Source organism: Rhamphochromis longiceps, linkage group LG5 (genome assembly GCF_057381845.1).
Source record: "Rhamphochromis longiceps isolate RC_006_pf linkage group LG5, R_longiceps_female_GT1.1, whole genome shotgun sequence".
Classification (NCBI taxonomy): Eukaryota; Metazoa; Chordata; class Actinopteri; order Cichliformes; family Cichlidae; genus Rhamphochromis; species Rhamphochromis longiceps.
In genome coordinates, this window is record NC_140561.1 from 32,135,051 (window position 1) to 32,162,683 (window position 27,633).

The 27,633-nt window shown below is 39.7% G+C and overlaps 1 protein-coding gene across 5 annotated transcripts in view; it reads left to right on the top strand.

The window, feature by feature from the left end:
* arhgef10la (Rho guanine nucleotide exchange factor (GEF) 10-like a) overlaps nt 1-27,633 on the top strand; it is a 123,710-nt gene that overhangs the window by 88,272 nt on the left and 7,805 nt on the right. For all 5 annotated transcript variants that reach the window (XM_085407242.1, XM_085407239.1, XM_085407241.1 and 2 more), the window contains 5 exons: nt 11,636-11,722; nt 17,003-17,217; nt 18,075-18,232; nt 20,867-21,009; nt 27,206-27,377. In XM_085407242.1, the coding sequence (XP_085263368.1) occupies nt 11,636-11,722; nt 17,003-17,217; nt 18,075-18,232; nt 20,867-21,009; nt 27,206-27,377 (775 nt within the window). The remainder of the gene's footprint in view (nt 1-11,635; nt 11,723-17,002; nt 17,218-18,074; nt 18,233-20,866; nt 21,010-27,205; nt 27,378-27,633) is intronic.

Consider the following 27,633-nt stretch of genomic DNA (forward strand, 5'->3'; position numbering starts at 1 on the left):
CTTTCCCTCTTTCTTTCTCCCCTTCTTTCCCCCAGTCAAGTCTGTCCCGTATTCAGTAAGTGAAAATAAAATAAACAATAAAAGGTGAATCAAATGGACCATTACGGCAAGGCTGGGATGGTCAGTTTGGTAAAGTAAATCCGTTGGGCATCTTTCTTTGCCTTTAGACAACAATTCTGAGGGCAAAAGAGCCAAACGGGACAGGCCAAAAAAAAAAAAAAAAAAAAAAAAAAATTCAGACTGTTATTCCGCATCTAACTGTTATTTGGAATATTTAACTAAATAGTGAATAAAGACAAACTCTTTAGTTTGTTTCTGACTTTTAACTTGTCCACTGAGCACAGTGAAGCATTAGAAATTTAGGATACTCAACATACATTGGGTCATATTAATAATGATGTTCAACAAGTTCAAATAAGTTTTTCTTCATAATTTTTTGCTGCAGCGATGCTCAGATCTAACACCAATAACTGCACTTTGATTTTGATTTTTGATTTAACCCCAAATAAGGCTAATATGTTCATGTGCGCAGCTTCTGGATTTGTTTTGGTTTGCAAGGTTTGCAGTTTAGATTCTGAAGATTTATTGTATATGTTCACCACAAATTATGCGTCACGCTGATGTTTTCACAGGATAACCGGCGTTGTTGGAGTTCTTGCTTATATGTTCGAATAATTGCGGTCTTAAGCATTAAATGCATAGATGTTGGCACATTCTGTTTTTTAAAACTGCTTTTGTGTTTGTTTCAATCCGCAAACTTGTATTTAAAATGGATTTGGTATAAAAACTGTATCCTCTGATTAGTAGATGTAACTGATTGCTGTAATTGCTCTATTTTTAAACCACTATCTGAAGCTTTGTAAACATGGACCATTGTCCTGACCACAAAAACAGAGCACTTCTGTTCATGCTCATCTTCTGAGTTCAGAGAGGGCAGAGGAGTGTTTGGCATGCAGAATATAACAAAGCAGGAGGAAGTGTCAGTCTAATTTCTCTGTGTGAAGCTGGATCACAGCAGATCTGTCGCCAGAGCTGGCCCTTCTGGTCACTGCGGCTCAGCACAGCAAAACCCAACCCCAGACACACCAAACTTGTCACTGTCACAAATACAGGGGGCATTGACAACCTGCAGTTTCAGACTGCTTGACATTCCCGATCAAAGAGCCCTCTCTCTGAGGTCAGGGCAGAAGTCAAACTTTGGCATTCGCCGAGAACAACTCTGGGGGAGTTGTGACAGTTCCCAACATTTTGGCTAATGTACCAAAGTGTCCAGAGGTCATGCTTTCTTTGTAGATCTGTATCTACCCTGCTGTTGGTCAGCAGCATCAGCAGCCGAGATTATTGAAGTCATGTAATAGTTAGAAGGTGCTTCGTATAATATTGGATTGACTGCTGTGTGTCTGGATCTCTCTTAAATTCTGTATCAACGGTTACAAACAGGAGCTGACTATGAAAGTGGGAACTTTTTACAATTTTATAAGCACCTGTGGAAAAAAATGTACTAGACTAAAAAAAACAAAAAGAAAGATAAGGTAAGAATTTAAAGCCTAAAGCACATTATTTTTATAATAAGTGATGCTGACCTTGTACTCTTTCAGACTTTCAGGGGGAAACATTTTTGTATTGTATATACAACCTAACTAACAACATAATACCAGAGAGGAGTTATTGTATTGTGTAGTTATTGTATTGTATTGCAAATGGCTGCCAAGCTCACTAACAGTAACCACCTTTTCTCCCTGCCTTATTGGCCAGCAGGGCGATACCGCTTGGACTGCCAGAGCAGGCATTAAAGTTGCTGAAATAAACAGCGGTGTTTCGAAATAAATAGTGCAAACTCTGAAAGGCTTTTTTACTACCTGCATGTTAAAATAATTATGTCATCATTACCGCCTGTGTATCTAGCTTTTAATTAATTTGCTAAACAGCTGGAACTAGGAACAGTGAAAAGGATTTGAAAATTTTAATTTATAGTGTAGTGAATGGATTGCGGTGGTCTTGCTGTCACAATTAGTGCTGTGGAGCAAGAGTCTTTCACTGAATGCATTTTCAGTTTTCTTATTATTTACACATGCTGTGCATAGTCTTTGTAAACTAGTTAAAGGCTTTGCAATGTTCACTTTCCTCTGCTTTCCTCCTAGCAATCTCCTTTCCAAAAGAGGGCAGTGCAGTGTCTGTATAAATGTGAATAGAGCAGCCACACCCCTGCTTGACAGTGAGGTCATTTGCAAAGGGCCTGATCCGTTGCTGTGACAGCTAACATACTAATTACAGTGAATCATAGACACTCTAGCAATGCCTCAGAGTGGAGTTCTCCTTCTCGGGCCCTGGGTTTCTGCTCGCTCTGTACTTGTCAAGATAGCATGCAGGAACAAATTATGTACCCAGAAGGGAAATCCTGCAGATCTGCTAAATGTGCTAATTTGGTCACATTTTCCTCTGTGATTATACATCAATATGGAAAGGATGATAGGAAAAAGCTGTATTGAGTCAAAGGGAAAGGGATGAAGGCTGTCTTGTCTTTGAGTTCCTATTGTGCTAAACAAGTCCTGTCTATTGCAGTGATAGCTTCTCTCCTTATATTGCTTTTCCAGTTTGTCTAATTAGTGTTTCTGCTTCATATTTTTAAGACATGCAGAGCTACTGCTCTGAATTCTGCTTAATTTTTTGTTGTTGGCCACTGGTAAGCTTTTTAAGGATAGGCTGTCTTTGCATTCTGATCTCTCTTTATGAAGGTGCAAACACCAGGATTACTTTTAGCTTTCAGGTTTTTCAGAATGTTTGTTCAATTCATTTAATTACTGTGGAAACTCATGAATTTGCCGTTCAGTTCAGTCATGAAAGAAGGTTAACCAATCTAAGATCATCACATCATGGTTAGAAAAGTATATGTTCATCAAAAGTAACAGAAGAAGAAGAGAAATTGAGATAACTGGCCTAACCTATGGTGCTTGAAGTCCTGTTTAAGAACCAAAGATTTATGTTTGTTTTATGTTATGCCAAAGAGGCCACCATAGATTTAGTGTCCAAGGATTGTAAGGGCCACATTCAAATTTGGGAGGTACTCCTTGATGTGCACAGCTTCCTTGGCAAAAGTGTTACAGCCACCAAATGGCTAGGACTGAGCTGGCACCAAGGTTCCCTTTGTTCTGCATTTCCTGCCATCTGATATTAAGGATTATTGAAAGCCCTGTCCAGTCTTATGCCCAGGGTTTCATCTGGGACCCCATGTTGACACACAGTTGTGTCAGTTTCTGTGTTTGAGGTGAGTAAAGATCCCAAGCTTGTTTGGACCCAGTACGGATATCTCCTGTCTCTGGCAAAAGGGAAGGGAAGATGGAGGAAGTGATTGAATACACAGTAGCCCGTAGTCCTCTTTTGAACCCATTAATGCAGGGGCAGTACAACCGCTTTCATCCAGAGTTGGAACTGCCATGGCCGCAGGAGTCAGCGGTGTGGGTGTGTGGATCCGTGTGTGTGTATCTGTGAAGAGGGGGCATAGCGACACAGCGAATTTGCATCACATTTGTTGAGCGTGTTGCAATCGTTCAGCCAGGAGCGGTGAAGGACACGAGGAATAAAATCTCAGTCGAGTCATGAATATGAGTTTGTAATGTCCTACCAATGTCAGGCTGTGGCTTTGAGCAGAGATATGCAAAACCACTCTCCAGCTTCATTCCACTTATTGCTGATATGATCTGTGGCATAGCCAGGGGAGACAGGGAATCGTTACTGTACAGACAGTGGTTATTAAATTGGAGGAAATGTCCTGAGCCAGTTTTAATAATAAGCTGATAGCCATATGGTTTTGCAGCAAGTCCTAACCACCTCTAAAAGGCCCGATACGGACCTATCAAGAATTAAAAATCAGGTTGTCTACTCAGCCTTCTTGTGCAGATGGTTTAATCTTATTGTCTTCCAATGACTTTGAATATTCTGAGTGTAACGCAGGCCTGCAAGCACAGCAGGTGGTTGGCCCTTTGATCTCTGCTTGTTGATGCTAGTGGAATTTAAATCACAGGGTGACATCTAGCTCATGAAATCATAACATTAACAGCAAGTTTCTGCTTTGATCCTGTTGTCCTTTTGTATTAGGTTCATGACAGATTATGATAAATTGCAAGAGTGATAATTAGCAAACAACACTTTGCCGTGGCCATATGGTCATGTCTTGAGAGTGTGACTGTCCACAAGCACTATGTTTGTGAAATTTTGTGTGCATATGGTATACTCTACATGTATGTGCAATGGAAATGTTTTGTCTTACCAACTCTTTGACCTTTACAAAATCTGCCTGCAGGTACAAATAAGGTAACCTGAACCTGAATGACCTCTGTTTCAGCGTCCATTTACTTTTCCCTTTTAAATAGAAAAAAAATAAGTTTAAAAAAAGTTAATATTAGTTAAAATTTACTAGTTACAGCAAATTGTGATTTGCATATAATAGTTACCAGTGAATAGACAAGAGATTCTAAGATGTAATGTCCATGTTTGTGATTCAGCCCGAGTTTTCTTATGGTAGGAAGAAGCAAGCACATAAATATGTTAGTTAACCTCTCTCTAACCTCAGAGATTACTCCGTGCAACTCTGCAGGTCTTTGTTCAATTTTGCTGTCACCATTAAAAAAAACATCAATTGTTATTAAATATTCATGATATACTTTTTTTACTTATAGATTTCCCTATTAGTAAAATAATATCTCAGTTGTTTCTATAGCAACATTACACCGTGCCAATAATTTATTTACACAGCTCTTCTCTGTTTTTGGGTAAAATGTGCAAAACTAATGTCCCTTCTTCCCTATATGTACCTGTCACACAGAATGGCCCTGTTGAATATGAGCCCAACAGTCAGTAGTGTAAAAGGAGCCTCCGCTTACTTAAAAAAACAATAATAAAACTAACAGACTGGACTGTCTCGTCACTCTGTTAGTATTAAGTAGTTCAAATACATTACCCAAACTGTCCTCAAGTGTGCCAGTGTGATCTTGGAGGTATTAAAACTACAGGTTGACAGAGGTCAGAGTTCCTTTGTTCCAAATGTATTCATGGTCTTTTTTTGTTTCTTTTTCAAAATTCAGTTTCTTAGACAACAACCAAAAAGTACATCATTTAGAATTAGATTAATAGACAAGGATTCTTCTGTAAATTGATAAAAAGATAAAGGGATAATTAAGGCTTTGGATTGTATCATCGTTTTGTTTTTTTATGCGTGTCAGTGTCAAAAAGAACTGCAAAGCACACCAAGGACTGATGGGATTTTGACCGTTGTGCCACCTGCTGACCAGCAGAATTGAATCGTTGAAAAAGAAAAAAACAAAGCGTAGGCATAGTTGTTACATGCTTTCACTTTGTGTAGTTGAAATCTTGTCTCTGGTTGTCCTCCCCCTCCTCCATTACTCTGGTCAAAAATTCTCACTGAACATTTGCTAAATGTCACCTTGTCTTTTGTTTCTTTCAGCTCTCACCATCTGTCTTTCATGTCTTTGTAACATTTTTTTCTTCTTTTGTTTGTGTGTGTGTTCAGACTGCGTTGTGTATACCTCACTGTAAATTATTTTTAGCTACACTCAATTTTTACCTACACTCTTTGACTCCCATCACCCTTTGGAACACAAACTTGGAGTAAGTAGGACCCTACACCACCGGGCAGAACATGTTCCCTCTAAGCCTGAAGGAAAAAAGAAGGAACACACACATGTAAAGGAAGCACTCAAAACGTGCGGCTATCCTAACTGGGCGTTCTTAAAGTCAGCAAAGAGGCACAGAAAAGAAGACCAGACACCAGCGAGGGAGGATAAGAAGGACAGACGCAACAACATTGTCATCCCCTATGTAGCCGGTGTATCAGAAAAACTCAGGAGCATGACATCCCAGTGTATTTCAGACCCAGCAACACGCTCAGACAAAAACTGGTTCACCCGAAAGACAAAACGCCAAAACACAGACTTAACAATGTGGTGTATGCGGTACAGTGCAGCAAGGAATGCTCAGACCTCTACATTGGAGAGACCAAACAGCCACTTCACAAGCGCATGGCACAACACAGAAGAGCCACCTCCACAGGACAAGACTCAGCAGTCCATCTGCATCTTAAGGATAAAGGACACTCTTTCTAGGATGCCAATGTTCACATTTTGGACAGAGAGGACAGATGGTTTGAAAGAGGAGTGAAAGAAGCCATCTATGTCCACTGTGAGCGACCATCTTTGAACAGAGGCGGGGGTTTACGACACCAACTCTCTGCCCTCTATAATCCAGTTTTGAGATCCCTTCCCAGACGCCTTAACGCCCACTCACATCCTGGGCCATCTGATCTCAGGAATTCGCATGATAAGGTGGGGCCAGGTTTCACAATGAACACACCCGAAACTCTGGCTGATTGGGACCCACACCCAGTTTCACACCTTGGCTCAGGCGATTAGAGGATCATCAGGGGGTCCTTTTGTCCCTCTGTGGGGGGTTACTCCCACTAGGTATATATCTGGGACTCTCCACCATTTGACCTTAGAACTGAAGAAGCTTCTCGGATGAGAGGTGAAACGTCTTCAAGCAACTTAAAGAAGTCCAGACGCTTTTCTTTGCAAGCTCCTTTGACTACACTCACTGATTTACTTTCTTTTTTAAAATGTAATTTTCGTATTTGTTTTTTGTACTTTAGTTCAAGCACAGAACAAATCCAATATATTAGGAGTTTCAAGGGAATTTTTGTGCAAGGTTAGAAATCACTTACTCAACCGGGACCAGGCTGTGAACAAGTTTAGAGCACGTTTAGATGTAGAGAGCACGCTCAATAGAAGACACGCTTGTCAGTGCTACACTGACATAAAAGGTCAGATTAAGACGAAGAAATGTGGTTAACCAAGTCAGTATCGTGTTATTTAGAAATACCTGTGCGTCAGGGTTGCCTTCTTGATAATCTGAGCAGAAACTTTGAAAAATCTCTTATATTTGTGGTTTGTTTAGTAGTGTGCATTACCTGTAGCAAGGCTTTGGATGTAAGCAATTTCAGGCTGACTGGCGATTCACTCTGCGGCCATCCTGCCTGTAGCCTTAGGCAGTGGGGTTGCAGTGGGGAGGGAGCGCAAACACCAGTCAGTCAATTACCAGTTAATAAACAGTGGAAGTTTTCTATTAGTGCTTGTTAGTGCGTGTAAAAGATTGTTGGTATGTGGAATTGGGGGAAGTCACTGTGACTATGGAATCCGAAAAAAATAGTACAGCCATATTTGCTTTCTCTGGGTGTAATATACAGCACCCAGCCCTCTCTGTGCATGCCATTTAAAGAGATAATATTTGTTATTTGATTTTCAGAAGGCCATGGTGCAGTGTATAGCGTTTCCAAATACTTTTTTTGTCTCGTAAAAAGGTCCAGAAATGTGTGGTCAGGAGTTTCTAGTAAGGCAATATATCATAATTGACTATAAAGCTCTCTTTCCAATAAAGCATATATAAGTGTAGCGGAGGCCAAACAATGCAACGCTGGCTGCAGCGTGTCTCATCTTCTTGTTGATAACATTATAGGACCCTAGTGAATATGATGCATGGACTTTTTTCGGGAAGCAATTGTCAAAAATCCCACGTGTAGTAAATCTCCTGCATATCTGAAAGCAGGTTTCACTGTGCTTACAGAGGAACATTGCTGTAAGGAAAAACAGTGCACCTGAGTAGCCTTGGGAAGTATAACAACATTAATTGGATTTGGAGAAGTCATCTTTTGCAAGGGAACACTGTTCTGACAGTCTGACAGCCAGAAGCATGAATCATTAAAGTGCCTCCCTGTCATATTAGACCACTACCAATCTCTACCACTGCATGCATTTGCAGCTGTTGTTGCACAGAGCCAAGAGCTGTACCAGCGTGTACACCAACTAGGCAAAATCTTCACAGTAAATAAAAGACAATAACAATAAATGGTCCCATCCATTCTTCCCTGTAGGATTGTAATTTAATTACACACGTTTCACATTTATTTTCAGAAGAACAACAAAGCTCCCGTGCTTACCATTGCCACCTGGAGCCAGCATCTGGGCTGGCGCCGTCTTGGGGTAATGGGTGGGGGACTTTGCAACTTGTTCTCTAACATGTGCCTTTCTTTTATTTTTGTATATGTCCCTCTTGATTGTATATATTTCTCCTGTTTGCTGTTTATTCCCGCTGTCTACTTTTTATATTTTATTTTGGCACAGCTGGCTCAGAGCACCCACAATTTCATTGTACATGTACGGTGACAATAAAGGGCTATTCTATCCTATTCTGTTCATTGGTAACCAGCAGCTGGGAGGCCGCGCTCTCATCACATCAACAAAGCTTGCTTTAATTAGCTCACCTGCCCATTTCCTCCCTTTTCTTCCCCCGTGTTCCCTGAAGTCTTCCATCAACCCTCCCTCAGCTGGCTTACAGGCTCACCTTCCTCTCTCATCCTGCCTCCCGCGCAGGGGAATAGCGTTAGCTTTTCAACTTCACACCTACAGCTCTGCAGGCACACACACGCAGAATGTGCGATAAACGAGACTGACAATAGACTTTGAGAAGGCTTGGATCTTATTGATTTTTAAATGGGGCCTCACTGATACGGTATTAGCATTGGGATTGCCAGTGATATGGCCATTGCTGAAGGCTCACATTTCCTAGGTGCCTGTCAATATAATTTGCACATTCACAGGTAGAAGTGGTCTTACAGGCTCTGTTGTTATGCTCACCCGTGCTCTTTCCACTGGCTGCTTAAAGAACTTCAATAAGTGGACCAGTGGTTTACTGTATCGATCATAGTCACTGTCTGCACTTTAATGGGAGCCAGATCTATCCTTGGCTTGGTATCCTTGTGTATATCAGGCCTTGTGAGCTATTTCCACTCAAATTGTTCATGTAGCTGTTGAAGAGCTTCATTTCAAATTGATAATATAGAAAATATGACTCGCACTAATTATCACATGATTGTGTGGAATTAAATAATTGCCCTATGAGGAAAGAAGTGCTGTTTAAGATTTTAAGCATAATAAGGGGTCATTAGCAAATAGCTAATTACTTATACAATATTCTAAAATGAGATTTCCTCTTTATACCCGCAATCATTTTTACAAGAGTAGGCGTCAAATTTTTCGAATGGTGGATAACTCATTAAGGAAGGAGCCTCTTCATTTACAAATGAGTTCTTTATCCGAATGATCCGAATGCACATTCCTGTTTTTGAATACTGCTCCCATTTGTGCTGCCAGACTGACTTTGCTAACTCAGAAAGTAATCTAGGTCTGGGAAGATTGGCCTGCAATGCTTACCGGTCTCAGGTGACTGATAAACTCCAACCACCATTGTGCTGCCAGCACCGTAAGCTATAGTGTTCCTGTCCCTCTGGTCCACCGTCTCTCTCTTTCTCTTAACCACAGGGCTTCCATATGGATACCTATTATGGCTGCCACTTAATTACCTATCAAAAAACATTTCACAGCTCTTGACGGAGGGCTTGCAGAAGGGGAAAAGGGGTGGGGAGGCAGGGATAAAGAAGAAAAAAGCAGGGATAAAAAGAGCATGAACGATGCAAGAGAAATGGGAAATTGGGACTGAAAGATTGATAGAGAGGACCAGCCATGCATCTGTGGGGTGAATTTGAATAAATGGAGAGAGACACAGAGGGAGTGGAGAAATAGCCTCGCAGTGCAGATGAGGGGAGCCGTGAGCTATCCACTACCATTTTTTTGTTTAGTGTTTACAAACACACCCAACAAGAGAGAAAAGAGGGAGGGTCTTGGACAAGGGTGGCTATAAATTACCTGTGATTGATGCTTGCTGCCATAGAGGACGACAGTTAAAGACGCGCAGCTCTTATTGTTGACACTCTGTTCACTTTCACTCACCCTTCCCACCATTCTCAAAAGAAGCACCTTACCCACTGTCACCTCCCATCATCCCGACAACACACAATTAGCTGTTCTCTCTGTCACACAGTCCACCCTTAGCGGTCATACAGTAAAATGGTAATCATTTCCTATATGACAGACTGCAGGTTAGAGAAGCTGGGGGTTTGATCGGGTATAGACTCCACACTGCAAATGTCAATGTCTCATTTACAACCTGTCAAATAACTTTCGATTTATTTTACTTTTTTAAAACTTATTAGCTCTTTTGTATTGATAATTTGACAGGTACTTTGTCTTTCACATCAATGTGCATTCAAGTTTGACAAGTTAATATTGTAAAGTTAGCAGCTATACTAAATCCCAGGTACTTTTTAAGGGAATAATCTTTGCAAAATTATTGCACGTGGAAATAATAAGGAGATTCACTTTTCTGCCTTTGCTCTCTATGTTTAAATTGTTATTTTTGTGTTTCAAAGTTTGCCAAACAAAATGTATAAAGTGCACTGAGCAAAAGAATTCATAGAGCGAATAAGTTGATAAAAAGGGAGCTGAGGGCACTAAAAGAAAAAAACTAAACTGAAAAGTAACAAATCCAATCATTTTTTATAAAGAAAGCTCAAACTAAACTAGAACCCCAATGGTTGCCTCCAACAATAGCTGGAACATCAAACATTGTTTTGGTGTTGTTCTTTTGATCTTGCCAATGGTAGCAGAATGCAAAGTAACATTTAACACCTGCTGGTTATATAATAATAGGACATTGGATGGAAAAAGCTGTGTTTTTCTGTGTCAGTGTTCTTAGAATTCAACTCAAGAGTATTTCAACAGCAAACGAGTAAAAAGAATATATACAGTTGTGGTCAAAAGTTTACATATACTCATCATGGGCATGGATATCATGGTAATTTTGGCCTTTTCAGGATGTCTTTCAAATGCTCTTTTTTAAAGGTTATATAGTTGTACAGCAAAAACGTTTAGCAAATAAAAAAAGCAAGAATTGGATGAACAAGTTTGAAATTGTCTTGGCTTTTCTCTAATACGCACGGTGTCAAAAGTATACATATACCCCTACCAATATTTGGTTAAATGTCTCATAAAACCAGCTCGTCCAAATAATTTTTGGTAGCCATCAACAAGCTTCTTCCATAATCCTGGCTAGACATTTGACGACTCTTTTTGGCGGTGTTGGTAGAATTTATTTATTTGCTTCGTTGGGACAGCCCCAGCTTTTAAGCTACTTTTTTTTTTTTAATAGGGTTGAGGTCTGGGCTTTGGGCAAAACTTTCAAGAAGCATAATATTAGTCTGCTTTAACCATTCCAAAACCACTTTTGATGCCAGAAAGCCAGAAATTAATCAAGCATGATATTCAACCACAAAAACAATTTTTATTTTTTATTTTTTTAGGGGAAAGCTAGTAAATAACTGTAATTTGGCATTTTAATCAAACAGTAATGATTTGCTTTACTGATTTTTTTTTTTTTAATGAATTTTAAAATTCATGGATAACAATAACAATAATTATGTTTTAGCATTAAAAATATAATTTTGATTAAAAAGCTAGCACATACTGGTGGATTAACCAGAAACATAAAAAATGATTTAAGGCAGCTGTGGCGTAAAACTTGCATTGGGTGATGATGTAATATGAATGTAATATGTAATGTTTGTGGGAAAGTATATAACAAGGTTCTGTCAGTGTAAAAGGAAAAAAAATGTTAAGGTATGGAGCCGTGATAAATACATTATATAAGCAATATTCATTTTTGTCTCTTAAAGCTTGAAGCTGCTCTCCACAATCCTGTTCATTGTGCACTGTTGGGCTTCTCTGCAGCAAGTACATCCTTACCTCAAGGATACCTCTGGGTAAGTAACATCTTCCTTATACACGCATGCAGACATTACATTACAGGCATTTAAAGTAAAAAAACAAACTCTTCACTCTGAAAATGAAGAGATCTGATGGTGATGATGAAACATTTAGTTCCTGAGAGGGGCGATCTCATCTGGAGTGCTTTAGGCTATAACCTTAAAAACCACATCGCCACCAAACTGGCCATCTATTGGAGATAGTGCTCTCAACTGCTATCATCATCAAAACAGCGGGTAGATTTTACAGGAAAGGTGGGACAAGTAAAGTTCTGGCAGCACACAGTGACCTTGACGCTTGAATATTGGCTTTCCTTTAATTTGTCACCTGTCTGTACAGGAGTGTATATAAGCACACAGACGCTGTTTAATGTCCATTGACTAAACTCAAGGGAGAAGAATGCCTGTTTTATTGGTACTGATTATTTAAGCTTTTCACACAATTACCATGACAATTTAAATGTCCTTCCTAAATTTTCCTCTCATTCATTAAAGAGCGAATAAAAAAATCTATCTCAAGGCTAAGAACAGGATATGCAACATTTTTCATTTTGCAAAATATCGCCTGAAAACTGTGAATTCATTCTGTAAAAAGGCTACCGTGGAGTAACTGCTGCAGAATGTTTCATGGCGAGCGAGGAAAATTGCAGAGCCTGACTATCGCATCGTGTCTCGGGACTTGTGGAAATTTAGCTGAATCTACAAAGACGGGGAGAATTTAAAATGATGCAGACAATCTATTATTGCTATTAATCTTCCAGTTTTAATTTTTTCTTCCCCTTCTTTTTGGAGAAGGGTGGTTAAATCAAGTACAGGCCCTCCAAGAGACAGACTATGGCTCAGTGTCTCAGGCTTAATTGCTTTTGTGTTGGTATTCTAAAGAAGACTGGATGCTCACTCAGATGAGGAGGAGATATGGTGCCATTACCATTTAGGGTCTTTTGATATCAGTGATTAAAGGAGAACAGGCTGATCTAACTTTCTACTTTTTTTTAGAGCAGAGTGGCCTAAAATAAGGTAAAATAAACATTTTAAGGGGGATTAATGTATTAAAAAAGCTGAAGTTGGTTCACACAGTTTTTGTGAGTACTTTTTTTAAATCATGAATTTGAATTAGGCATTCAGAGAAGATTGGTTTGATGCTTGTAATGATGCAGTGAGACGCGGTTTTGTACATGTAGATGGAAATGCTTTAGACTAGAAGAAACAGTTGTATTGATTAAATAGAAACCATCTGTTCTGTCAAATCAGAGTGAGAAGGACATCTGCAGACCTTCTTAGACGTCTGTAGGCGTAGTTTGTTAAATTTGCAGCTCTTCTAAAACTTCAGGAACTTCCCCAGGTCTCTAACTGCTGATCCACATTGTCTAAATGTTTTCTTTCAAAGTTCCAGTTTTACCGTGTCTGAATTGAAATCTTTTTCAGTTAACTAACTGCATTTTGCATGAGACCATCAAAGGTTTGCGGGCCGTTTCGTATTCTCGGTTATTTAGAAACATTTTCAGGTCATCGCCTCAGAGGTTTCATTTCTAAGTCAAATATTTAGGGACTAAATTCCAATTTTGGTGACGCTCAAGCTAAAAATGTAAGTTTCTTTTGCCTTACAGTAAAAGTTTTCTATGTGGTTTGTTCTTATTCTCCTGTGCTTGTTTTGGGTTCTTCTTCTGGGTTCTCCCACAGTTGAAAAGCAGGCCATGGTAATGTCTTGATGCATGCTCACTCATCCAGGTGACTGCAGAAGTCACTTGGATGAGTGACGAAACGTTTCTCCCACTGAAAACTCTACGTCCTGTTGAACAGAATCAACTATCTGGGGCGTGCTGTGTTAATGCTGCCTATTTTAAACCAGGACACTTGAATGACATATCAGATCTTAATGAGTGAAATGTCCAAGTTGAAAATCATGACTAATGTACTGATGCAATTTGCTGAAAGAAAATAAATAAATGATGTACAATGGCCACTGCAAATGAAACTCCAAATCACACCAACAATGAAAGTTAAAATTGTGCAAGTTTCCCATTCAGTTCTCTTGAGCATCATATAAGTGTGCTTCAAAAGAGAAAATGCTGGGGTTTACTCAGATGGAACATTGCTCGGTAAAAAACGGAAATGTATCTCTTGACGTATTTATAATTTTGTTTGGAAACAAAACTACTCTAAATTGTTTTTACTCTTATTGCTCTTCCATAAGTTCAAAATATCTCCCTGTGGAAACTAAAGGACTGAGAGTCCTTTGTGTTGAATGTTTTCTATAACAAAAATCCATTCAGGAGGTAATTTTTCTTTGTTATGAATTAAAGTCTCAGGAGTGAATTTCCTTTGCATTCTGCTTACGCAGTGGTGCACAGTACGCAAACCAACCTTGCAGAAAGAACAAGCAGCTCCTGAGTAGTAAATACACTGGTCCTCTTTTTTTCTATCACGGTGATTGTTCCATACAGTACGGTACCAAGTGTAACAAAAAGATGGTTTCCAATAAAGAAAAAGATAGCGAAGGCCTGAGGAACCAGGACGAATAATTAGTGGCTGAGTGTTCCGCCTCCAGTTGGTTCTACCTCCCTGGCAGGCTTGTCAAATAAGGGATGACACTAATCATGTTAAAGTGAGATGGGCTATGGGGATTTCTGCGTGCTTTGATCAGAGTAATGACATTGTGTCTAATCATACTGATACCCCAGTGTTTCCCTGTTTGCCTTCACCTTCCTTGTCCCACTTTCCCCAACTTCCTACTTCTCATTTTAGATAAAGGCCTAATGAATTCTGGTTTTGTGCGTTTTCTTTACGCACCTATTCAACAAGCTACCTTTCATAGCTCATGAGAAACTTAAAAATATAACAGCTTCAGAGGAAATTAACAATGTAGTGACCCATGGTTTGCATTCTGTGTGGTGAAAAGAATTTAGGAGAGGGTGCCATCATAACCACTCTCCCACACCTCCTCACGGTTTGCAGAATAATCTCATTAATGCTGGCAGAGAAAGTTTGTTTTTCTTTCTCCAAGGCAAAGATTCTTTCCAGGGCATAACTCCAAATGTATCTGTCCCTTTAAATAAGTCTTTGTGTGGACACCACAGATTCCCTGGATAGGTTAAACTAAGGCTGTTTGGGTTTTGGGAGGTACAAGTGGACGTGTGAATGTTAAATTGTGTAAGAGGCAGGATGAAGGGGTCTAGGCCTCTGGCTCTGTTTCCACAGTCCTTTGAAGTCATTTTTGGGCTCCTTCCTGCAAGATAAGTTCTCCCTATCGTCGCTTCACCCTGTGCAACAGAGCATTATTTGTTCTGGCTCCTTCTCAAGAGCTCGAAGGATTGCTCCTGTCCAGATTCTGCACACTGATACAAATCAAACAAATGATTGCATGCAAATAAGGGTGAGCGTGGAGGAGAAGAGCTAAAGACTATATTTAGCTCCTGTCACATTCGCACGATGTGATTCATACAGGGAATAAATCCTCGCTGTCTCGCAGCAAGCTGCTGTGTGTGTTCTTTTCCAAGAACAGCATTGTGTTTTGTATGTACATCTACCTTGGCTTCTCACAGGAGTAATGAAATCATATTGAAAACTCAAAGTGACACTTTAATTGTTTAGGAATGAAAGCGATGTCATCTTAATTGGAATTGCATCAGCGATAGGTTGGAGGGTTCCTGCCCTTTTAGTTTTCTCAGCATTGGTTTTGACAGGCTTACTCACAGACCAATAAATGCGCAGTAAAAATGTGGTACACAGGATATCAAGCTTCTGTTGAGGCAGACTTTTAGCTACAGCTCAGGGTGTCAATCGCCTTGAGGAATTTGTCATGGGTGGTGATGCTTCTCCACCCATGACAAATTTATGGAGCATCAAGCAAAGTGGGCGACATCTACAGTCATTGATTGGTGAAAACTTTCTCCACATCGGGCCTCCACGAAACTGAGCTGTCAATAGCTCAGTTTGTAACCTTGTATATATCAGTGGGGTCAGTGTTGACATTGTGGAGGACTATAAATACCTTGGAGTACACATTGACAATAAACTGGACTGGGCTAAAAACACCACAGCACTTTACAGGAAGGGCCAGAGTCGTCTCTATTTTTTGAGGCGACTGAGGTCCTTCAACATCTGCCAGAAAATGCTGAGGATTTTCTATGAGTCTGTTGTGGCCAGTGCGATCCTCTATGCTGTTGCATGCTGGGGGAGCAGGCTGAGGGTCGCAGATGCCAACAGACTTATAAACTAATCCATAAGGCCAGCAATGTTGTGGGGATGGAGCTGGACTCCCTCAAGGTGGTGTCGGAGAGGCGGATGCTGTCCAAGATAAAGACAATGTTGGATAACACCTCCCACCCACTCCATGACATGTTGGTCAGTCACAGGAGCTCGTTCAGTGAGAGACTGAGATTACCGAAAAGCACCACTGAACGACACAGGAAATCATTCCTGCCTGTGGCCATCTCCCTGTACAACGCATCCACTTAACACACTGGTTACTGCTACAACTACACATGTTTCTTTTCCAACTATTTATTTATGAGTGACTTATGTATGTATGTATGTATATATATGTATATATTGTACTATTCTTAGTTAGTGTATTGTCTGTCTTGTCGTAATGTTGGTTTAAAATGGAGCACTGTAACAAAAAATAATTTCCCCCAGGGATCAATAAAGTATTCTGATTCTGATTCTGATATCTGAATATTAGAACTGAGAGCAGCGTCTCAGATGTTTAGTGTGACCTTGGACTTGTTAATATCAGATGTCAGTACATTTAATTGAAAATGATTTTTCTTTTCTCTTTGTAATGAACTGACTCCTGCAATCAGTCACTTGATCTTGTAAAGTAACAAAAACCATCATGATTAAACAACTCAAAGCCTTTCAGAACCCTCTGTTCTTCACTGATGAAAAGATCGCACAAGTTTTAAGATTCGTTTGATGTTCTGGCGATGACATTGTGAATCCATTATATAATGGTATTTAATAGCCTAAAGAATATAAAAGGGAGTGAGTTTGGGCTACAAACAGAACGCTTTAACAGGATAATTGGTTCGATTTTTTTTTTAGGTCTACATTGTTGTCAGGTAGATAATGTTTAATCATGATACTATCCTCTTGCCTTCAGTGAACATACACTGCAATTGTGATCTAAGAGAACTGCTCCGGTTGTGCTCCCTGCTACTGGTGTCCTTTTTTCAGCAAAATAGCTTATTATCCGTGGCATTATGATTCAGTCCACTGGTACCGCTTAACATGAGGTCTCAACCTTTTTCACTCAAGGTTTTTTCCTTTCTACAGGTGGCTGGTGGAGCAGAAGGTTCCCAAGGACAGATAGAGATATTTTCCCTCAACAGACCCATCCCACGGGCTGTAAAAAGCCTGCAAGTAGATTCTCCAGTCCGATGTCTAGAATATGTCCCGCTACCTTCCCCGACTGACGAAGTGGAGTCAGGAGTTCATAAGACACCCTCGGCAATCGGCTCCAATATTTGTGTTGGATTAGACGATGGCCGGTGAGCGACACAAAATATAAGAGAGGTTTAATGTCAGAAAAGGCCAATTTTTAAAGCTATGCTTAGTGTAACAGAAAAAGCACAAATTCAAAGTTAAGGGAGGAAATGGCTTTGGGTATACCTGACATCTTCTGTTTTAAAATAATCTGCTGTATTATTCTCTGTGATGGTCCCCTGGGATTTCTAGCAGTATAGATTTGCTTGTCAGTATTTCATCAAAGCAAGATATCAGAGATGAAACCTCAACACAGCATCAATACCGCTACTTTAGCTAAGATCACTGTTTCATTTTCAAATAATAAACCTTCTGATCCTCACTGTGTGAGATAGGGGATAGGTTTAATCTCAGTCCCCTGTCACAGTTACAGTGCATAAATTGTTGTTGTTGTTTTAGACAGAGAGAACTCCTATGTTTATAAATTTAGTTATTTTTATTAACGTTAGTGTTAGTCATTTGCATAGGAACTGATATGTCAGCAGTTTGTTTATGCTGACATATTCCTTTTCAGTGTAAGTGTCTATTCTGGGGCAAGGGGAAAAAAGATATAATAACAACTAATAAATAAAATAAAAAAAACACAATTTCAGCATTTTAGCACAGCTTGTCAGCTCCAATGTGACTTAACATTTTTTTTCTCAGTCAGAAAGAAACAAATGTGATGTGCATTTGTCATCCTGAAGAAGACAATAAGATGCAGCAAAGTTCAGATGGCATTTCAAACACAAGAAAGACAGAGTAGTCCCACATACTCAATGCTCCGTGCACTCTTAAATCAAACTGCATGAAAATGAGCCACTCTGTCATTTCAAATGATGCTCATTTATCACGTTGGCTTGTGCCGCTGTTGTTCTTACAGAGTGCTGGTCTATGGCAGTGTGGACACTGCAGCACAATGCTTACTGACCCTCCATAACCCAGAGGGGTGCCCTGTGCTCTGCCTGAAGCACTCCTCCCGCTTCCTGTTTGCAGGACTGCGGAACGGGACCATGATGGTTTATGGAAGAAATAACAGTGGTAAGGTGCTCCTGAAGCTGCTTTGCTCCATAGACTGATTGGCTATAGTTTAGTGTCTGTGAGGGGTGGCTATCTGTCTGTGAGTGTGTGTGTGTGTGTGTCTGTGTGCTAGTTAAGGAAGTTAAGGATGTATAATTGACACTGGGTGTAGTTTGCCCTTTGTAATGGGTATAAAATGATAAAGACATCAGAACATAAATGCATATCCGTTGGGCATCTTTCTTCGCCTTTAGACAATAATTCTGATAGCAAAAGAGCAAAATGGGACAGGCAAAAAAAAAGAAAAGCATATTTATATTAAATAAATGCCAAAAATGCTGTTTTTTCTTTTTTTAAAAAAAACATGTATATCCTGTAGAGATGGCAAATGAGGTTTTCTCCTTTATGAAATCAATGTGTGTTGTTTTTCCAAAACAGTCCCAATTACACAGGCAGAAAGCATTGTTTTTAACAACAAATTAAATTTAGATTACTTTGTTGGTTATTTACTCATGTGAGGTCATCCCATATTTCAGGTCTTTTTGTGCCTCTACAGATAGGCACCTGCATGGCACTGATGTCAACTCCTAATGAGACGTGACACCAAAATGGGCTAAAGAGTATTTTATGGTTGATTTCTAATGGGGATCGTTAATCAACAATAATATTTTTCCCAGCAGTGAAATAATTAGTACACATGGGTTTGCTGTTTTCTCTCATTAGGTATTTATAAAACATCTATTGTATTCAAATGTAAATTGTTTCATTAATTTGGTCTGCAAATTTGTGTGTGTGTGTGTGTGTGTGTGTTTAGATAAAATAATCTAAAAATAAAAATGATTTATTCTATGTAATATATATATGTCTCCTATGGCAATAATTTCAAATCTAGTCCTATCTATCTATCTATCTATCTATCTATCTATCTATCTATCTATCTATCTATCTATCTATCTATCTATCTATCTATCTATCTATCTATATATATATAGGACTAGATTTGATTTGAAATTATTGCCATAGAATCACTTTTCTCAGTATGCTACACTTCCCTTTCCCAGTGATTTTCACACCTGCTGAAAGTATGAAAGTAACACTACACCATGTGGTAGATGGCATGCCATGTTTAGTCAGGCATTGCAAAGGCCAAGGGGGCTTAACACCATCTCAGCAGCGCTTTGCAGTCTTCACAGCCAGCAGGAGCACAATAGCTCTATCACCAGATTCCTTTTACCTGGCCACAGTATGTCAACAGGCTCGCCTGCTTGCCTCTTGTGCTTCTCTCTCCTCCCAAGCAGAAAAGATGATTAATTACACCAAGCTGCTGCATACCGATTAAATATTACTATTCATGCATTGCATTAAAAAAATTTTTTTTAAAAAGAGGACAGGAGAAGAGCTCTGGAGGTTGCCCAGGAATGTTTGTGGGTTCGGCACATCTGTTAGAGATTTATGCCCCTGACTAGCATGTTGCTGTCTGAAAACGAGTCTACAGCATTCAGGATATACCAAGGCTTCAGCTGAAACCTTTGTCAATACATTTAATAAACTGTTGACAATAAATAGCATGCTTCTGCAGCTTATCTCACTGTGAAGTGCATGTTGAATATCATGTACTCTTGCGATGGTAATATTACACAAAACGTGGGAGGGAAGTTTGGTTTACTGCAACAAGATTGGACCATATGTTAAAGAGAGAGAAGTAACGGCGTGGCATTGCTTCGCCATAGTGGCCAGAGGGACATTTACAAGATTGAATTTTGAAAAGGTGAAAAAAATGACCTTTATAACATGCCAAACAATTAACCTGTGGAAGTCAGAAGGCATTGTAAAGCTATTCTGCACTGAAAGGCAGAAATAAACAATTCAAAATGTTAATTAACTGGTTGGATGCACTCTTCTCTAATTTTGCTTCATTAACGCATAGCAAAGGAAATTCTCGTGTAATTTACTTTATAATGTGCTTCTGTGGTAGCCACAGTGTGTGCCCCGTGATTAAAACTCTGCTTCATTTTCACACCGATGAACCAAAGAACGAGGATGAGGTGTCGAGAGCCAAAATTTCAGTTTTTTTTGTTTTGTTTTATTTTTTAATTGGCAAAAGACCTGGTGATAAAGATGTTAGGAAATGCACTAAAGTGTACACCAGGCTCGTTGGGATATGGGTGGCAAGGGTGTAAGCATTGTTCTACACAGTGTGGCGTTACACAGTGTGTGGCGAGACGCAGTGTGTGGTATTTCAAATGGAAGTCCACAATCTTCAGTCAACCTGTAGTTCTCTCACAGTTGTTCAGTAGAATGAAAAAAACAAAGCAAATCTCTTCCGTGAACCCTCTCCGCTGAAGCTTTCGTAATTGCTCAACAGTGTTAAAGAGCTCTATTTATATTTATTTTTTTATTTTTTTGTGTTATAAACACCAAGCTAACTTGCTGTGGTACAAGTGGGAAGAATTGACTTTAATTGCCTTACTCAGTGTGAAAGGGCTCCAGCAGAAGTGGGGCATGTGTTCAGACTTTATTAATATAACTGTAGGCTAGCTGTGATAATAGCCTTTTCTGATTTTAAGGGGTTTCTCACATGTTGGTTGTAGTTTTGAGCATTGTGGTGTTTGTTTGTTTGTTTTTTCTCATTTCGTTACTGTTTTTGTTCCTCAGATGATCTTTGGGACCCTAAATCCCGTAGATGTGTAAGCCTGGGTACAGAGTCAGTTCGGACACTGCTGGTGTTAGACGACTCAGTGTGGGCGAGCTGCGGGAACTCTGTCACAGTCATGGAAATATCTAGCTTCAACACACAGGTAAATAAAGAAACTGTCTCTGGACATACAGTTTGGCAGTGTATACAACTGCTAAAAATGTGAACAGCCAGTGATTTTTCTACATTGCTTCAAACTAAATAAAACAGAGCAAAACACAAAACTTAATGTTAGTATTTGAATACTGTTGAATTTCCACAGCTGATAGTAAATCTGCGTTATGAAAAAGCCCATAGAACAAAGAGAAATGTATTTGGTTGAAACAAGTCAGATATAGTTAGCAAGTAGCTGATGAGCTGATAGCTGTTGTCACTCCCTGTCTGTGTGAAATCTCATTTCCACATGGCCAATGACAGAAGAGAAATTATTGCATGCTAAAATTCAGTTGTTAGAACATCCGTTTATGTTCCCTGCTAATATTTTGTTCTAAGAAATATTAGTTAATGTTATATTTTCAACTGCATCTAGATTTAGCATCTCATCACGGTTACCCATCATATTAAGAAACAGGTTAAGAAATAAACTTCAAAGAGATTATCTTTGACTTTTTCCAAAAGGTTACGCGAGCAAATAAATGAGTTCAGTGAAAATCCACATTACAGTGGTTTTGTTCTATTTTTGTTTTCTGCAACATTTGAAGAAATGCAAACTTACACTCCTTTCATTTTCTGGGAAGATTTATGCAGCCATCCTAGAGAGCCAGCATTCTAATTTGTGATGTAATCAAGATTTACTGCCTGGAGCTGCTGCATAGACAGAGACACAGACCCCTTGTAGAGTCATACAGTGTTTGTTGGAGTTCTTGCTCAGAAAATGGTTTTATTTTTCTGTGCCACTCAAAGTTGCGGCACAGAATGTGTACCATTCTCTCCAGAAAATTAGTTGCCTTTGTCATTGTTTCCATTTTTCGTGTAGTCATTCTCCAAGGTGTTCTTCTGTACAGCGCGTCATTAGCGGTTTAGAGCAGGGTGACTTCTCCAGCTGAGGTACACAATAATGAATGACATAAAACAAACTCTTCTGGGTAATGTTAATATGGTATTCCGATGCAAAACTGCAAACCATTACTGCTTAATTATAGCTCCCAGATGTAAGTCTACATGGCTGTATAAATGGACAGGGTGTTAGCTTAAATGAGCATGTGTACCAAGTCAACCTTTCCTGGGTAAATAAAAGTTTATGACATATAAAATTAATTGCTGAATTTAATTAAAAAAACAACAACTAACAAACAGAAACAATACCAATTAAGAGAATTCACTTCATTTCATTTCATATAAAAGTGTTTTTCATTTTCATTGTAAATGAGTTACATTTTCGGGGGGGAGAAAGCGGTAGAAAATGTACCACCTTCATTTCAATTGCAATTACTGATGTTTTTGTTCCCCCTATGCCTATCATAAAACTGCTGATGTACTTGCCCAAAAGGTAGAGGAAAAAAAACATCTTCCTCAAAAATCAGAATTATATAAGATACATTTTATAGGTGTTGTTTTTGGTTTTTTCAGAAACATCACGTGACAGATCTGGATATTCAAATCAAAAATAGCTGCTTTTTCAGCATGCTTCAAAATCGAGTCGAGCTAGTGTCTCCTTTTATTCCTTCACCTTTTTTCCCGTAGTCTACTTCTCCAGAGACACAAGCTTAATCAGCTGAATGACCACGCAGTTCTGGTTCACAGTATCTCCCACAGAGCTTAGCAGGTCAGCTCTGGTTACTACTTTGCTAACCTTGTCTTCCTCACTAATATGGACTCAAGAGGGCTGACTTCACAGGGGCTGTGGTGCATATCCAGGATCTAGACAAGAAGTATTTGGCACCTACAGGAAGAGATGTGACTTGGTTCAAGGCTCAAGGGTCATGGACTCAGTTCTACTTCACTTCATTGTTTCCCCACATGGATGTTCACCACTTTGTGAGATTTGTACTTCTGAATCATTTATCTGTGACTCTGCTGGACACGTGCCCCGTTTCATTTGATGCACCCTGCTGCTCATCGTGAGAGTCTTTTTAAATGTTCACAATCTGGCCTTGGCTGCACAGTGTTATTTAAATATATCATTTTTAGTCTGTTTGGGTAAACAAGAAAATACTTCCTATGGTGTTGAAATTGCCTTCAGCAGATCCCCAAAGGATTGTCATAACACTTGCAAAATTGTATGGACTCTCAGCTTTGTATTATTTAATTATATTCACTCTAGCCCAGTGGAGTACGTGAAAATTATAGTGCTGACAAATGCTTAAAAATACCATGTTTGTAAGGAAAGGAGAAAGCAATAATAGAAGAAAGAACACATTTAGAAATTCAGAAGCAGCTATCAGTTTTATCACACAAGGATATTTTATGTAGTTCAAAGAAACTCCAAATGGCACTTTTCACTGCTGTATCTGTAGCTGAAAACAAGATGAGTGTTATTTTAACCAAAATGCAAATACTAGCATGACAATGACAACTTTCTCAATGCTCAGATAGCACGCCGTTTATCTTGTTCAGCTCTAAAAACAAAGTACAGTTTATGACCCAACCTCAACAGATTTTCCCTGTTTATGAAAATGGATCATCATTTAATCGTTATTTGTGATTCAACCTCTTGGATCCATCTAGGTCGGTGCAAAATTTCATGCTAATCTAGCCTATATTAATCAAAACGCCCGTTGCCGTCTGAGTTGTTAGTGGTGCTAAAATGTTTTTTCAGACAGAAGCAGAGATCCAATCCTTGCCAAGATCAGCATTAGTTCCCACTAATCACACCTCTAATTTGGCACACATCTGTTTTATGCATAGACTGAATTTGAAATGTGTAGACCCCTCGTGACTTCACTTGTTGGTTGTGAAGTTCTGTAAGGTTTTAGAAGTGAATCCATATTTGTGTTCATTTACAAAAATATGTTCAGAGGTTGCAGATCTAACATTTACATGCTTAAATGTTTACATATGCAGCTTTGAAAGGGTTCTAATAATGTGCTGACCATTTCTGTGGTTTTCCTATGCAGTTTAAGATTTTCTAGCTTCAGACTGGTGGAGTTGATAAAGTGTGGCAAGACTAAAGGTGCTGCTTTAGAGAGTTATCTATCTCTATCAGGCTGTTTCTTTTCAGTAAGAGTGATCAACTACCTCACAGCAAGCCCTCACTTTACAACTTTTTGGAAATGGTCGTGACAGCAAAGGCTACGTGGTTAGGAAGTGACTTGTCAATCAAGATGTAAAAGTAAGGATTGAGACCACATGCTCATCAGGAAAAAAATTATTGATGTATTATTTTAAGTCAGAAGTTGGAGCGTTTTCTAATGCAGTCGACCTTGCAGTCGCTCCTGCTGGCCATGAAAATAAATATAGCTTTAAGAAGTGTGCTTTTGTGTTATTCTCAGCTGTTTGTTTTCTTGTATTCAGACTAACAGAGCTCAACCTAGATGTCGTTCAGTTGGCACTGCAACAAAAAAATACCCCCCTCTTGACCTAAAAAGGATTGCCACCAACTCTTTCCCCCACCGCCACACCCACTGTGTCTCTTCACATACAATTGCTACAGTCACGCTGTGAGGCATGTTCACACCGACCAACCCTATTTACACCAAACACACACAGAAGGTGTGTGTCGGGGTGGAGGGAACAGTGTTTTTATTTGTTATTAAACTGTTTCACTCAAACAAAAACAACGAAATTACTAAAATTATAACCCTGTTTACATTCACATCACGCCAGAGGAAAGGGTTTGGTAGCAGCAGGAACGCTGAATACGACGGGACTCTGAAACACCTTCATTGATTAGAAAATGAAGAAAATTTCAACCAATCAAGGGATTTTTTATTTAGTAGCTTGTCACGCAGTAGGGGATCTGACTATGAGAGTAAAACAGAGCTCGGTTTGTTTGTTTTGATTCATACACAAATTTCATTTTGCTCGAAAACTGCCAAGCTTGGCTTCGTTATTTCAGGCACTCAACATCCAGTCTCAGTATCATTACAGTGCTCCACAAACTCCAACAGTCTGTGGAGGTTTGAGTCACTCCCATATAACCAGACCTTAACAAAGTAGGACATACGTGGGCATACAGGCTTTGATCAATGCTGACTGGCAGGCCTTGTTCTTTCCTCTTCCCATTACTATTTCTTACTCTTCCTGCTTTCGCCTATCACTCACACGTCCACTCAGCTCCTTCGCCCTTAGAGTGAAGATGTGGACTTTGCACTCAGAAAAGGACAAAGACACCTTGTCACCCTGTGTAATGAAGGACTAATGAGCTGTTCAGACCAGCTGTAGTGTTTGTGGCTTTAGCTCTGCTGTTATTTCCCACTGCTGGTGGGAGGAATATAGGGGAGATGTTGCTGTTAGTGTGGCACTGCCGAGCTGAGTGGAAAGGGCACATTACTACTGTCAAGCTTCACTGACTAACTCATCTCTGTAAGCAGCGTTGGATTCAGGAGACTAATACCACGTTGTTGGTTGGGGGCAACAGTTGTGGCTTTTACTTACCTCGTATTTGACACAACACAATGGGCATTCACTGTGTTTTATCTACAGTATACGTGTGATGAAATATGGAATGGATTTTGCCGTGCGGGCTGAAATGTGAATCGATGCTTTTGTAAATTTTATTACACCCATTAAATGGTAAATGGTAAATGGCCTGTATTTATATAGCGCTTTACTAGTCCCTAAGGACCCCAAAGCGCTTTACATATCCAGTCATCCACCCATTCACACACACATTCACACACTGGTGATGGCAAGCTACATTGTAGCCACAGCCACCCTGGGGCGCACTGACAGAGGCGAGGCTGCCGGACACTGGCGCCACCGGGCCCTCTGACCACCACCAGTAGGCAACGGGTGAAGTGTCTTGCCCAAGGACACAACGACCAAGGCTGTCCAAGCCGGGGCTCGAACCGGCAACCTTCCGATTACAAGGCGAACTCCCAACTCTTGAGCCACAATCGCCCATTAAATCAATATTTTAAATATTCTTGGGCACTTTTTGAGAATCCTTGTAGCCCCGTCAGATGGGCCTGATGTGTTGGTTTCGTTTTTCCAGGATCCTATCCAGGTGGTTTCACACACATGGCAGGAAAGATGGCGTCTAACCGCCGCAGTATGTTACCCATTGATGAGCTGGAAGTCCGTTTTAGAGCCACCTTGCTCGATATTGAGGAATGCATTACTTATACATCGCATGCAGTGCAACAGAATTTTTCTCTCCAAACGTGTCAATATATTTGAATTGCAATGGCTTATTGAAGGTGAAATTTTCCTTGTTATTATGGATATCTAATTTTTCGATGGCTGCACTTGAAAAACGTAGAGATGCACTGCATATTGTTTCCCTAGTGGAACAGGCACCCACTGCTGAGGAGTCAATTAAAAGGGAAAACACATCAAAGTCTTCTCTCCTTTTCCCTAATTTCAAACAAAGGAGGACCCACTGGCAAGGGCACACAAACAGGTGGTAATCCCTGTCTGCCGGTGCACTTGGGTTGGGGTGGGTGGTGCATTCTCATCCATACTGAGTCACTCTCACTGACTAATTGCCCAGCTTCATGCAACTTGTGCATTGACAGTGATATGAGTTTCAAGATGATGCCCAAAGCAGCCCTTGTCACGCCTTAGACCGCAGGGGCTGTATGTGTTGCCATGATAAGGCTCATTGCATTTATTTCAAGCTACTCATTAAGACTGTGCCCAAAACTATTTTTCCATTGTGCTCTTAAAATGATAGAAGCCAAGGGAATGATGCAAAAACATGCCCCGTGTGTCAGTGACTCTTTAAATGACAAAATTAGGAGGGACAGCTAGACTTTATTTGTAGAGCAACACTAAATGTATTATTCAGGGGACTTCTACTTCGACCTCATCGAGTTGTAATATAACCACGGCAGTTATCTTAGATATTTAACAAAAAAAATGAACACTACACTCTTGAAATTTGAATTGAATGCCACAATAATTTGAACGCTAACTGAAAATGTTGTCATTTTTTCTCTGGTTCACTTTGTATTTTAGCTGGATTTTTATAGTTGATGCTGAAAATCTTGCAAATATTGTACCGAGGCCTCAATATTGGATGTCCACTCATTATGTGGAGAAAAAGTCATGTCTGTTGTTTGAAAGACCAGAACGAGAATCCAGAGAGAGCTAACCTTTCAGTTTTCTAAATGTTTTCTATATTATTTATTGATGAAATGGATGATTGCATTTTCTTCACATGTTGTTGTAACAGAAATAAACTGTTTGTTTGACAGAAGTTTGAAGTTCATCCAGACCCGCTGGTCAGTGTTGCACACATGGCGTGTGCTGGTGGAGGGGTGTGGATGGCATTCTCAGAAGGTTCCTCCATTCGTCTCTTTCATACTGAAACGTTGGAACTTCTGCAGGAAATCAACATCTCAACACGCTCAACGCTCCAGAACACTGGTACATGCCTGTTTAATTTTTTGGGGTTTGTCTTTATTGCACAACATGATGCTTTCCTCCAGAATGCAGAGAAATATTCTTCTCCTTTGGTTTCTTGCACTCACAAGATTGACCTGATAAGTATCCATCTCGGGCCTCTGGAAAGCCATAATAGAGTCTCTCGGTGAATGACAGGGATTAATAAAAAAAAGATTAATGTCATTAAGCAGTAGTAAAATGGCAGCCTTAAAGATTTTATACATAGGATTACTTTGAA